Below are 14,908 nucleotides of genomic sequence, written 5' to 3' on the forward strand. Positions count from 1 at the left end.
ATTGTGGGAAGTGTGGTCTGCCTGTTTACTGGAAAAAGTCCATTCCTTTTGTGTTCGGCTATCATGAGAATGTCTCCTCCTTTTAAGAAGACAATGAGAAGAGGAAGTTCTTTGAAGTTCACCAAGTTAAGAAATTATCAAGGTAACTGTTCCTTGGTAGTTCCTACAAAAAGCAACATCTGTGCCCTGACCGGTTTGGTCCCGTGGATAGAGCGTCAGCCTGTGGACTCAAGGGTCCCAGGTTTGATTCCGGTCAAGGGCATGTACCTTGGTTGTGGGCACATCCCCAGTAGGAGGTGTGCAGGAGGCAGCTGATCGATGTTTCTCTCTCATTGATGTTTCTAACTCTCTATCCCTCTCCCTTCCTCTCTGTAAAATATCAATAAAATATATTTTTTAAAAAAGCAACATCTGTAATTTGCTACTTCTCCTCAATTCAGTGAGTAAATGAGCCACTCCTGATCCCTGAAAGCAAAGAAATCATGCAGATGCACTGTGGACTGCACCTCTGCCTCGCATTAATTACAGTCCAGGCAGACTGGCGAGGCGTGGGGATTGGCAGAAAGGCTCTCCATATGTCAAAGTCACCTGGTCTGGGTTCCCCTGCCTCTCGGGCACACATTATCACCTGGATGAATACAGTACATGCCGAGTTAGGAGGTTCAGGGAAGAAAACCCACTAGCTATTTGTTTACTGACTCAACACGTAAAGTGTCAGTCCATCCACACAGAAGAAGAGATGTGAGGACCAAATACAAAACTGACCCCATTTACCTCGGTTCTAACTACTCCACGTGACACATAAACCATTTGGAGGGGCTGGGTTGACAGAAGCATACACGCTTTCAGTATCAGCACTGGGAACTCCGGACCTCCTCCATCATTAGTGTTGATACAATATGTTTTTAGTATTTACAAAATAATGTGAATGTAAACAAACTGAAAAGGAATTTCTTTTAAGTGAAAATCATTCATATCAACTTTGAGAGAGATCATGAAAAATAACTTTCTAAATGCGGTACCATGTCGTTCTAAGAGACTGTGAAGGACAACCTGTTCAAAACTAACAGTGACTCATTAGTCGGCGATATTTACTGTATGTCACTGTGCAGTGTACAGTGTTGTAGAAACAGGGTAATAGGTGTGAATAAATGGAATGTGCTAGCTTTGTTACTGATACGCTGAGGACTGGGACATAGCTTTTATACCTTAGGGGTCAGGGAACTGTAGAGAGGACATTTCCTTTCCACTAAACTACGACTTACTGTCAAGTAAATGACGTGACTTCTATGCTCCCAATTTTAATCCCCCCACCCCAGACTCAGCCACACGCTTCAATCCTAAGAACCTATTCCTCAGCTTAGAAGCCTTCATTGGCACCTCATCTCCTACCAAGTCAAGACCAAGCTTCTCAACCCAGCACACAACCTGGCTCTGGCTCTGGCTCCCACACAGGGGTGCCTCCCACGCTTCTCGCTGAGATCTGCCTCCCTCAGCCCCTGCAGACTGGCTTGGCCCCACCCCTCAGCATTTTCCATTCTTGCTCATCTATCCTTTGAGGCTCAGCCCAAATTTGCTGCTCCCTTAGCCAGAAGTCCCCCCCCCCCCCCCCCCCCCCCCCGGCACACTCCCAGCACACTCCCAGTGCTGCATCTGTCCCTCTCCTTTGGGATTCACTCACATGCTGCCCTGTATTAGGGCCATTCTCTTCTACCAGACCAGAAACGTCGGCAGGAAGGACACACCTTAGTCTGGGTAAAGCCATATGGAAATGCCTCTCTCCCCTGGAGCTCTGCTCCTGCCTCTGGACCTGGCTGACTTCAACACCCCCCCCCCCCCCCCCGCCACCCCCACCCCACCCCCGCCCCCAGATCTCCCTCCCTGTAGGTATCAGCTCTTCTGGGAAGCCTTCCTCCATCTTCAGATCTAAATCATCTGCAACCAGCCTGGGCCCTGGTCGGGGCTCATGCAGGAGCCAACCAATCAATGTGCTTCTCACATGTCAATATTTCTGTCTGTCTTTCCCTCTCACTAAAAATCAATGGAAAAATATCGAGTGAGGATTAAAAAATAAATAAATAAATAATAAATAAATAAATCGTCCTCTCCAACACCCCCTCCAAGGTGCTGCCCCCTGTTTACCCTGCCATAGTCCTCTCCCTGCAGGGGGTGGGGGTGGGGTGGGAGAGAGACTATTCCTTCCTTTTCCTAGCATCTGGCACACAGTAGGTGTTCAATAAATGTTTCATGCTGTGGGAACTAAGGGTGCTAAAGATGTTCAATGGGTGTGGATGCTCTCTCCTCTTAGAACATGAAAGCCATGAAAAGGACGGCATCTGGCCTCTATTTCTGTAGCACTGATAGACACGGGGGGGGGGGGGGGGGGGGGGCGGGATGCAGGCTCAGTAAATGCAGATAAACACTCCCCAGAGAGGAAACACAGAGCAAAGCCTTCAAGTCCATCCTGAGCTTCCCACAGAGCTCAGACTTCTCAGCTCGGAAGGTACCAGCTGCCCCCATGTGTGCAGCCTTTAGCTCCCAATCCCAGGCCCTCGGGGTGACTACAGGGAACAAACACTGACGCCCCCGCTCCCCCAAGTCCCGAGCTGGGCTCTGGGTCCCCAATCTACCACAGGAAGTGGTGTTGCAGAGGTCTGCACATCCAACAGCTTCCCCAACTCATCCTGCCTTGTTCTGGAGGTAACCCCCACCCCCAACCTCTCCTTCCCTCCTGTTACCCTGGAGCCCACCACTATCACGCTATTGAGGGATTCCTGGAGCGTTAAGACCAGAGGGAGCTTCAACACTCCTTCAACCCCCTCCCCGAACTCTTGTTTTATAGGCCTGGACCCTGAAGCCAGAGCGGAAATGCTGCTGCCGCCCAAGCTGGGACCAGGAGCCAGGCCTCCTGGTTTCTGGTCCAACTGACCTCTGTGTGGACACTGAACCCCTTACTCTGAGGGAGTCTGAGGTTTGAGGTGGGAAGATGGCTACAGCGCAGTGAGGCTTTTACACGACAGAAGTGCCTTGTTAATCAGATAAGGCGGACTGTGTGTGTGTGTGTGTGTCCACACAACCCCTCATGACCGGGAGATGCTTGTTTTCCCTGTACAACAGCTGATCCTCAATTAGACTGTCTAATTCAAATGAACACCTCACAAGCCCCCACAGGGCGATGAGCCGCACTGGTTTGGGGAAGCCTGGACATGTCCGCCCGGCTTGCTGGGGAATGAATGGCTCAGAGGAGGAGGCTGGGCGCCTGGGCATCGCTTCCTGAGACTACTGGTGAGTCAGCCCCAAAGCAAGACAAGTTCGGACATTTCACTTACAGGGAGAAATAGATCAGCAGTTCTCTGGAAACAGCCACTATCCGCTACGGCTCCATCACAGGGATGTGCCCTCTCATCGTGGCAGCCCGTGGAGTGTTTGGGTCCTGAGGGAGTCCCTAGTGGCCTTCTTGTCCCCCTGCTTTGGACTCCTGACTGTGCACCTTGCTGGGTCGGGGGAGGGAGGCAAGGTCAAGGACACTGGCAGCACGAGAGAGGTACAGTAGAAGGAGATATAGGGATCAGACCACCTTCCAGGTCTGAGCAGTGTTTTATTTATTTACTTATTTTTATATATTTGTATTGATTTCAGGGATGAAGGGAGAGGGAGAGAGATAGAAACATCAATGATGAGAGAGAGTCCTTGATCAGCCGCCTCGTACATGGCCCCTATTGGGATCGAGCCCGCAACCCAGGCATGTGCCCTTGACCAGAATGGAACCTGGGACCCTTCAGTCTGCAGGCCGATGCTCTATCCACTGAGCCAAACCAGCTAGGCTGAGCAGCATTTTAATCGGAAAACACTGAACACTGTACTCATACAGTCATGCAAATGTGCCACCCTAGGCAAGGCCTTCCCTCTTGGGGCCTCTCATCTAGAAAATGAGAGGGTGGGTCTTGATGTGCCTGCACTAAGATGCCTTCCAGCTCTGGCTCCAGGTGACTCGATGTACTTCTGATCCAAGCTCCCAGAGAGCTGGGGGAGTGTATTCCTCGCCTGCGCCCGCAGCACCCAGCCTGCCCCCAGCAGCCACACAGGCCTAGCGGAGGCCAGGCTCGGAATGCACAGCACCATCGTGTGGGCACTGCACCTCGATGTGGCCCTGACACTAGCAGGAAACAAGGTGGACAAACCGATGAGCAGGGCTGGGTTGGGGCCGATTGGATAACAGTCCATCCAGACGGCCCACCTTCTGACAGTCTGGGGAACAACTGAGGTGCAGCACAGCGGAATGAAAGCCATGAGCGATGCTACGGTGAGGGATGCGAGCTGTGTCCTGTGATGCTTCTCCTGCGTGATCCAAAAACCAGCAGGGCATGAGTGGAAGCCTCGGTAACAGCTCCATGTCAGATCTGCAAGCTGCAGTCAACGGGAATTTGAAATAAACTTTCCTTCACTTCTGTGTGCTCTGCAAAGGCGTTTTTCTTGCTCATCTTGTGTTAGAAGATGGCAGGCACATTCTAGGGTGAGGATCCTCAAACTTCAATGCTCATGCAATCACCGGGGACCTTGTGAAACTCAGACCCTGATCAGCAGCAGGTCTGGGATGGGGCCTGAATTCTGCCTTCAGACACGCTCCCAATAACGTTAGTGCTGCTCATCCAAAGGCCACGCTGTGAGTAGTGAGGCCCAAGGGCTGTGGTTTTCAAACTGAGCTGCATAGAGGAACACTTAGGGAGATTTAAAAACCACGAGCCAGCCTGGCTGGGAGCTCAGCCGGTTAGAGCATCGTCCTAATATGCTAAGGTTGCGGGTTTGATCCCTAGGCAGGCACACACAAGAATCAACCAATGAATGCATAAATAAGGGGAACAACAAACTAATTTCTCTCCCCGCCCCCCCAACTCTCCCACCCCCTCCTTCCCTCCCTTCCTATTTCTCTCTAAAATCGATAAAAACACCACCACCACCACCATGAGCTGCCCTGCCAAGGACAGCTGGGAGTCGGGTTCTGTGAGGCTCCCCAGTGGGTCTGTTGTGCAGAAAAGCGTGGTGCCTGACAAGCAGGCCTCTACTTCCCTCTCTCTGAAACAGGAACGAAGGTGCCCCCCCTCAAATTGCTTCAAAACTAGTGTTCTGAGTACCCAAAGAGTAGCATGTAAGCAATCTATTATTAACACCCAGAGTTCCACTTAGACTCTAAGCATGATTTAGCTCTAACAAGTCATCTGAATTCTAATCTTAGCTCAGTTCTAGAATGATTTCCATTGATCTCTTCAAGGCCACACAGAGTGAATTCAATATTTAACCACCCGTTCGGCGGACGCCAGGCTTAGGTTAGTGATGTCAGCTTTGTGTGGAATCGGTACCCTTCCCACCTCGGTCCCTGGCTGCCACCTGGTCCAGGGGAGGGATGTCCTCCTTATGCTCTGCACTGAGTCGATCTTGGTGAACGACTGGGAACACAGGGAGGACCCTTCCGAACTGTTTTGTTAAGTAATTCTGAGAAAAACCAGACACACTGTATAGCTATAAATACAAAAATGGACCCAAATACAAATCAATTGATTACTGTATAGATTACCATGGCTTCTTTACTCTCTAGTCTGTCAGGGAAGTTAACAAAGACTACACTGTAAGGACAAAGACACAATAACTTCTCTTCCAGATTTTTCTGTGCAGACATTACAAACATGTTAGAAGTAACTATCTTCTTTTTATACATTTCAGTAAATTACAATCAGGCAAGAATTAGTAGATGAATAGTGCCCTATAACAAATACACACATCCTCCCATTTGGAAATAGAGTTCCTCCCACATGTTTTATCTCTAGCAAAGCACAGATCCCTCTGCTTACCAGTGTAGTTTGCGGAATAGTTGTTTGGATCTAAAAATTTCTTAACCAGCTCACAATTAGACAAGATGTGGTTTGTGGTGATAACGTTGAGATAGTTCTGGAGACCTTTCTGCCTCTCGGCTATGAATTCACGATCCATGTTACCAATCAATTTCTTGGGAGGAAGAGGTAGACTTAGGCCTGCAATCTTTAATTAAGAAAAAAGGATTATACTCAGGTCATTCCCAAATAAGACATAATACCAGAATCCTGAGCCATTGTATTGCATTAAGTCTAAGATACCACAGATGTTAAGATGCATCCTAATTTTAGTGATATGAAAATGTGAAAAATCTATGCATCTTAGAATTCATAAAATATTGCATTAAGCAGAGCAACTATAAAACTTGATTTTTAAAAAGTGTTTTTCTTTTTATCAACCTTACATATGAATGTAATTTCAAGAGTCAAATAGTTCTTGTATTATTATTCAGTCTCATGACATCCCCCCTACCACCCTCAATACCAGATGACATATCCGTTCCCCAAACCCCAGAGACAGCCATGTTCAATTCTTTCAGCCAATCGTTTGGCATTGGGGAATGTTGAGATTGTTACGTCTTAATTTTTCATTTTTAGGAATTATCTATAAGTTTCTTATCATGGAAAATGAGGATTAAGTTCTTTCACTATCCTGACCTCACCCCCACGCGGCCCCCCGTGCCCCCCACCCCCCGCAACACACACCCTGTTCCTAATCCTTCCAGTATAGATACAACGCTATAGTGCAGTACTCATGTTTACATTAGGTAATGCTATTCACAACGGAGCCCAAATGCCATGCCTCCTATGCTAACATGCTTCCTTTCTATTTCTTGGTTTTCTATTCAACTTCGAACTCTCTGGCTATGCCTTTTCTCAACACATTCACATACAGAGAAGCATCGATTTCATCTCCCTGAGAAGTACCTTCCAGAACCCGCCGACCTGCTCCGGGCAGGACTGACGGTCCCTACACCTCCTGCAGAGCTGGCATTCCCGGGCCCTCCCTTCACCACCATGCTGGAGGCGCATGCGCCTTCCTCCTGCTGACCCCCTTTCCACAGCCACCCTTCTTCTTAGATATTCCCGATTTTTGGTGGAGATAGCCTCTGTAGACTTCCCAAAAGGGGGACAAGTTTTTGAAAACTTGTGTGTCTAAATCTGTCTTTCCTCTACCCTCACACTTGATTGATAGCAAGTCTTGATGTGGAATTCTACGTTGAAAATATTTTTTCTTCAGAATTTTTAAGCATTACTTCCTTCTTTTTACATTTTTCAAAGAGAACAATTTTAAAATATATATTATTATTATTATTGATTTCAGAGATGAAGGGAGAGAGAGAAAGAGAAACATCAATGATGAGAGAGAATCATCGATCAGCTGCCTCCTGCATGCCCCACACTGGGGATTGAGCCTGCAACCTGGGCATATGCCCTGATCGGAAAACGAACCACAACCTCCTGGTTCATAGGTTGATGCTCAACCACTGAGCCACGGCGGCCTAAGCATTACTTTATTGATGCGTAGAACAGACTGAAAGATCTCATAGAGGAGGGGGAGGAGGGGATGCGAAGAAATTAACTAAAGCGCTTACATGCATAGCCCGTGGACATAGACAATAGTGTGATGAAGGCCTGGGGTGGGGCAGGGGCCTGGGTGGAGAGGGGCAAAGAGGGGGTAAGTGGGGGGACATATGTAATTCTGTCAATGATTAAAGAAAACTTTATTGTTGTCTGGTACGTGAGAACATGGGCCCCTTCCCAAGCTCCAACTCCCCCTCCACCCGGTGGGAATACAGTGGGTTAGTGCTGTGGGACTGGCCCGGGAGCCTGGCCAGCTGCTCGGTCAAGACGTGGCCAAAGAGAAGCTGCTTCTATATGTGAACCTGGACTGTAAACTACTGCGGAGAAACAGCTAGGGCCCCCCCCCCCCCCCGACCTGCCCGCCCTGGCCCCATGTCCCGTGTGCTTTGTTTTCTTACTCTGCAGTGCCCGGTGCTGAGAAAGCCGGGGCTGCAGGAAACCTCACCAGCCAGCCAGCCAGCCACCACCGGGGCGCATGCAAGTCCTCACAAACCCATGTCTTTCACAGCCAGTCAGTCCTCTGGGTTATTTCTTTGGAATCGGCAAGCAGTACGCTGAGGTCTGACCTCCTTGCATAACAATTGTCTTCTGGTTTCTGGTGCTGCTAAATTCCAGATTCTGTTTTGTTTTCCCTCTCTGTATGAGCTTTCAGGATTGTCTCTTTGACTTCAGTTTGTGAATTCCATGCGCCTTCATGTGGGCCTACCTTCATCTCTCTGCCGAGTGCTCGGCCCTTTCCTTCTAGAAACCAACACCGCTAATACTCTTACATTCTTTGGTGTTTTCCTTTATCACGGCATCACTTCTTCCCCTCCATGCCCTTTGCTTTCTTTCCTCGGAATTCCTGTTTTCCAATATTGGACCTTCTGGGCTAATCCTCTATTCTTATCTTTTCTCTCCTATTTTCCACCTTTGTTAACCCTTTTTTTTTTTTTTTTACTACTGAAAAAGTTTTCTGGGATATTTCCTTTATTTTTCAGCCCTTCTAAAGAGTTTTAATTTCTACTATTATCGTTTTTATTTTTAAGCACTCTTTTCTCCTTGCCCCCAAATAGCATCCTGAATGTAATACAATTTCTTATCTCTCTGAAAGTATAAAAGAATTTTTCTGAAATGCCTGAATGTTCTTCTTCTTCTTTTTTTTAAAAAAAAATATATTTTATTGATTTTTTACAAAGAGTAAGGGAGAGGGATAGAGAGTTAGAAACATCGATGAGAGAGAAACATCGATCATCTGCCTCTTGCACACCTCCTACTGGAGATGTGTCCACAACCAAGGTACATGCCCTTGACCGAAATCGAACCTGGGACCTCTCAGTCCGCAGGCCGACGCTCCATCCACTGAGCCAAACCGGCCAGGGCCTTCTTCTTTTTTAATATATATTTTTTATTGATTTCAGAGAGGAAGGGAGAGGGAGAGACAGATAGAAACATCAATGATGAGAATCATTGATCAGCTGCCTCCTACAATGATTGGCTGCCTTTTGCAGGCCCCCGATTGGGGGTCGAGCCCGCAACCTGGGCATGTGCCCTAGACCAGAATCGAACCTGGGACCCTTCAGTCCGTGGCAAACGCTCTATCCACTGAGCCAAACTGGCTAGGGCTGAAATGTTCTTCTTACTGCATATATTCTGCTTCCTTATTCTTTTTTATTTTTTCCCGTTTGATTTGGTTGTTATCTTTCATGTTAAAAGTGTCTGCTCATAGTTAAGAGGGGGCACCCAAAGCTGACTTGAAGCTCTGGGTGAGGGGCTGGCTTGTCTGCTGTGGGCTTCACTGTAGCACATGACCTCACTCAGCTGTTTCACTGGGAGAACGTGTGACCTTAGTGTTTAGTCTGAGTCTTTAGCTCTTTCCTCTTAGGCTGGGCAGACCCCTCAGAAGAATCTTCCAGCCTCCTACCCAGAAGGTGTAAGTGCCAGTATTCTGGGAGCCGAGAGGAAGAAGAAGGCTGGGGAGCGGAGGGGGGTTGGGTGCTGGGGTCCCTGCACCTGTTTACTATGTAAATATTTTCAGCTGTGCCTACAGTCTCCAGTCCAAAACTGTTCCGACCTCTCCTGGGAATAAACTTCCCGTTTTGTGCTGGAGCGAGAAGGGCAGGTATAAGTTGCTCAGATGGGGAAGATTTGGGGACCTGACCGCTTCTTAAACATACTTTCAACTCCTGATTCTAGCTTGACCTTGGCCCACACCGGAGGCAGCACCTGTAGTGTCAACTGCTAAAACTTGTGGAGGTTCTGTGTAAATTGGACCCAGTGGGGTAATTCACCCCCCATGTCAGAATTCTGCCTTCCCATACCTGATTAATTGGTTAGTTCTCATCCACTGGATTTTCAGTTTCAAATGTTTTGTTGTAGTTTTCTCCTCTCCTATTTGTCCTTGAGGGGTGTGTGTGTGTGTGTGTGTGTGTGTGTGCGCGCGCGTGCGTGTATCAGACAGTTTACTGTTTAAGGGTGGCTTTGGGAGAGGAGAAAAATAAATACAGGTGCTCAACATACTACCATTTTCCAGATCATTTAAAACTTTAAAGTCTATTTTTCAAACTTAAAAAACGGAGCGTCAGATTAATATCTTAATTTAATGAGTAAAATCACTTTTAGAGAGTAGTGCTATTCTACACTTGTGCTTACATTAGGGCAGTGCAAGTGGCATGTGCACTGACTGAGGGAAAGGTCTAAAGAGAAGGCTGTCCTGAATTCAGACAAGGCTGTAATCTAAACCGCCCATGTGGGCAAACCTAACTTAGCCTGTTCCACTCTGTATTTTTCAAATAACAATGAAGACCTTGAACTTGATATTGGACAAGATGAAAAGGTTGCCTGACAATTCCAAATTGCCTATTTCTCCAACTAAGAAAGTACGGCAGGGCACATTTAGAGTGAATGTTGTACTGTGGCATAATTCACTACCGGTAAGACTGTTTTCCTTATTCACATAGTGAGGCTTTACCTAAGAGCAGTTTCTTTAGTAGCTGAATAAAAATCACACTAACGAAGAAAGCACATCACTCAGCAGGTATACATCTAAGCCAGTTACCTTATTATGTTTTCAGGAGCATTAAGTAATGAAGGGTAATCAAAGGTAATACATTACTGAAAACACAACTGATTTCTTTCTTTTTAAGACTCTCAATAACCCTGACCAGTTTGGCTCAGTGGATAGCGAGTCGGCCTGTGGACTGAAGGGTCCCGGGTTCGATTCCGGTCAAGGGCATGTACCTTGGTTGCGGGCACATTCCCAGTAGGGGTGTGCAGGAGGCAGCTGATCGATGTTTCTCTCTCACTGATGTTTCTAGCTCTCTATCCCTCTCCTTTCCTCTCTGTAAAAAATCAATAAAATATATTTTTAAAAAAAGACTCTCAATAAATTAAGTTGCAGAATATAATCTGGTGTGTGTGTGCATGTGTGCGTACTCACTCAGGATATCGATATATATGCTCAATAAATGTCTAAAATGACTCATACCATCTGCTTGAGAATGGCTACCACTGGGAGTGGGTTAGTCCAGGGGTGGGCAAACTTTTTGACTCGAGGGCCACAATGGGTTCTTAAACTGGACCGGAGGGCCGGAACAAAAGCATGGATGGAGTGTTTGTGTGAACTAATATAAATTCAAAGTAAACATCATTACATAAAAGGGTACGGTCTTTTTTTTTTTTAGTTTTATTCATTTCAAACGGGCCGAATCCGGCCCGCGGGCTGTAGTTTGCCCACGGCTGGGTTAGTTAATTAATTTTTATTTCTATACTATGAAATTATTACATTGCTCAACTATTACTTTTTTTCAATTAAAAAAAGGAAAAGGAAACCCTTTGTGCTTATCAAGCTGATCATATACACAGCAAGGACTTTTTTTAAATGCCATTAACAGGTATCAGCACATTTGCCTGCACTGGGTACCTGACCAACAGTGTACCCAGGAGAATCCCACATCTCAGAATGGAGAGACACCTCATATCCGATTCAAACCTCAGTAGGGTTATTTTTCATTCATGGTGGGGATGTGAGAATGAATTTGATACTGTATCTATTTCAAACTTTGTGGCCTCCAAGCTTCAACCAATCTATTTTTTCAAGCTTCGTTTCACTTTAGGAAAATGTATTGATCTGCCCGGCAAACCATCAGCTCTTCTAAATCATCGGGTAACAGAGTCCTTTGCCAGCAGCTGCGATCACAGTGTCCCTGCTATGTCAGTCTGCTGGACATACTGGAGGTGTTTTCCTGCCCCAGTGGAAGATCTCACAATAAATATTCCTAAAAATACTAAAACTATGCAATGTGTGTGTTATTTTTAAATCTTGTCTTTTAAAAAAGATTAGCATTTAAGAGACTTATTTTCTTTTTCAGTTTTCTCCTAGAATTTCTAAAATGCTTTCCAATCTCAGCATATAAAGTTTAGAACACCACTAATTAGAAGGGAGGGAGACAGACACTAACATTGGTGACAAAATCACTAAGCCAGCAATTTCCTAGAAACCTCCGCATTGGTGGCTCAAAGCCCTGACCCCCATCATCCCATTTCCCATTTTTTTCCTCTTTAACGTGCCCTGTGGCCTCCTTCTTGAGTTCCTTGTATAAGGGAAAGGGAACAAGAAAGGCAGCAGAGAAGTCCCGCAAATTTCCATTCATAACACCTACAGAGTGACAATGCTCATGGGAGATGATCAATAAAATGGGGTCTAAAACCCAGAATCTGTCCCATGCCAGGCTAGGAGAAGCCTCAAAATTATATGATAAACTATATTACAGTTTCAAGAAAACTAGCTTTTGTCTGGAGGGAAAACCTTCAAACTCTGAATGTTAATCTCTCACTTCCAGCATCAGATCTTAAAAATCTACACAATGCCTTCGAGCATATCTCCATGAATATTCTAGAGAGTGCTACACTCTCAACAGCGCCTTCGTTTGTCCCAATTTCCCCTTAGTGTATAAAGGGGAGTCTCTCCTATGTGAGCAATGGGCAGTAAAATTCAAATAACAAACCTTTTGTGCTACAACAGACCTGAGAAGTCACCTGGTTCAACCTTCCAGTTCAGAGGGGGGCAGTGAGGACCAAGAGGGGAGAGTAACCTGAGATGGTAGAGGACAGAGCCTGGGTCCCTTCCCACCCAGTTCCTGTCATTTTAACTCCTGCTTTATTCCTGTTCCTTCTGGTATGCTGTCTTCCTAGATAAGCAATTTCCCACCGTTTCCATCTCATGGCACACAAACTAATTACAAAAATTCTGCAGCACAACAAAAAACGTGTTTTTTGCCGATCTGCCAAAAAATAATAGGTATAATTTTGATTCATTCACATCAGATAGCTATTATTGTGTTGGCTGTTGTCACTTTTTAATTTGACAAAGGGAAAAGAGGTCAGTGCCCTTGACTAAACTGTCAGGTATTGCATGTTTTAAAAATTCTTGCGGAGCCCTGGCTAGTGTGGCTCAGTTGGTTGAGCATCGTCCATACACCAAAAGGTTGCTGGTGTGATTCCCAGTCAGGGCACATGCCCAGGTTGTGGGTTCCATCCCCGGTCAGGTTGCATGCAGGAGACAACTGATGGATGTTTCTCTCTCACATCAATGTTTCTCTCTATCTCTCTCTTTCCCTCTCCTTCTCCCTTCCTCTCTGAAATAAATAAAAATATATTTTTAAAAAATTCTTGTGGCCCACCAGTTGAAAACTGCTGCCCTAGATGATCACTAACTTGATATTAACTTTAAAATATGGTGGTGATTTTTCTTCACTATTACCACAAATATGCTCACTATATAAAGTCGGGAAGTGCAGCATTTTTCTGTTTTTTGTTCTGTTTTGTTTTTTGTGGGGTTTTTTTGGTTACATGTGCTTGTTTATAGAGAACTTTGAAAGTACAGAACAGTATAAAGAACCAGAAAAAAAAACATAACCCATAATCCTACCACCTGGGTTCACCATGGTTAACATTTTGGCATACGTCCTTCCAATCTTTTTTCTAAACATTTCATGTAATTAAATTCTTCTGCATGTGTAATTTTACATCCTGCTTTTCTTTTCACTCAGGCATTTTTCCTATTGAACTCAAGACAACTCTGTGTATATTATATTTCTCTCTCTTCAGCAGGAACTCATTATCTGTCAGAAGGGTAATCAGACACTGAAAATCATGGTCACAGTTTTAGTCTGTGGTTTTGGAATACTCTGGGTCTGTTTTATAGAGGCTGTTTTGAAAGTATTTTGTTGCCAAAAAGCTGTATGTACTTTCTTCTGTTTGTTTACTTGGATCCAGAAAAACCTCCCACTTGAAATGCTGTCTGGCCGTATCCTGCCCAACACAAGCCAACATCAATACACATGAATATTTGCATTTAAAATAAGATGCACGTAGAAAGTATCCATTTTAAAAGGGAAAATTACACTGAAGCAAAAAATAAAGCTCTATTATATTAAAAAGGCCATAATTAAATGTCACAGACATCCAACCTTATATCTCCAAATAGGAGATAAAACCCTCTTCCCCACCCCCATTCTTAGGGGCTGGGCCTGGGCAATTTCAATTTGAGAAATATTTCTCCCACAACTCTTACTCAGCCCTGGCTGAATAATACTGTACAAAGATGACTCCCCCTTCCTTAAAACTTGTTCATAAAGGTAAAGACACAAAGTAGGTTCGGTGTTAACCCTCCAATGCTCACCCCACCGTGGGGCTGTCTAGAAGGGTTGGGAGACAATCCACGCTGGAATGAACTGCACATTGGTTGGTGCCTTATCTACAGTGTCAGTCAGGCCCAGCTTTTTGTCGTACAGCAAATAATACGCTATTAAAATCCATATAGGAAACCAACTAAACCCATCTACGAGGAGAATTCAATCTCTGCCAATATTCTATTTGGAGATTTAAATTGGTTATACTATAATTAAAATTTAAAAAGACAACATGTGTCAAGTGCATGGCCATATGGCAATTACATAAAGGCTTGCAGATACTCAGGCCAACCTTACAGCAAGGCAAAAAGACAGTCATACTTTCAGCAGTGTTGTAAATAATGTCACAGTGTGGACGCGACACGTGCTTCAACACGGCCTTTGGATGGAAAGGAAGCATTATGCTCCCTCCCAGCCAGCAGTCCTGTCCTTTCTGGACAGGCCCAGAGGTCACTCCGACTAAGTGACGATGGCTAGCTCACCAAAGAAGGGAGCAGTCCTTCACCTCCCAGCTGAGCTGGTAAGAAGCCAAGCGCCCTGGCTCAGGTTTAAAGGGTTTTGTGCAACCAGTCCAATCTGAGCTACGACACAGCCCAGTGGTGTTCAGTAACCCACGGCCCGTGAAGACCAATCTGCCAGGAGGAGACATGGTGGAATTGCCACTATTACCCTTCGCACTAAAGCCCCTCCAGGACCAGCACTGACTGTGTTTCCAAAGACTTTGCAGCTCATCTCTCTTTCCATTACGGCCACCAAGTTAGGGACATTTACATCAAAGGGATTTAG

General features: G+C 45.7%; 1 protein-coding gene across 10 annotated transcripts in view; it reads right to left on the minus strand.

Annotated features, from left to right (window-relative positions):
• The window catches only part of PXK (PX domain containing serine/threonine kinase like), a 77,291-nt gene that overhangs the window by 34,691 nt on the left and 27,692 nt on the right, over nt 1–14,908 (minus strand). For all 10 annotated transcript variants that reach the window (XM_059663132.1, XM_059663133.1, XM_059663131.1 and 7 more), the window contains exon 4: nt 5,847–6,033. In XM_059663132.1, the coding sequence (XP_059519115.1) occupies nt 5,847–6,033 (187 nt within the window). The remainder of the gene's footprint in view (nt 1–5,846; nt 6,034–14,908) is intronic.

This window comes from Myotis daubentonii, chromosome 14 (assembly GCF_963259705.1).
Source record: "Myotis daubentonii chromosome 14, mMyoDau2.1, whole genome shotgun sequence".
NCBI lineage: Eukaryota > Metazoa > Chordata > Mammalia > Chiroptera > Vespertilionidae > Myotis > Myotis daubentonii.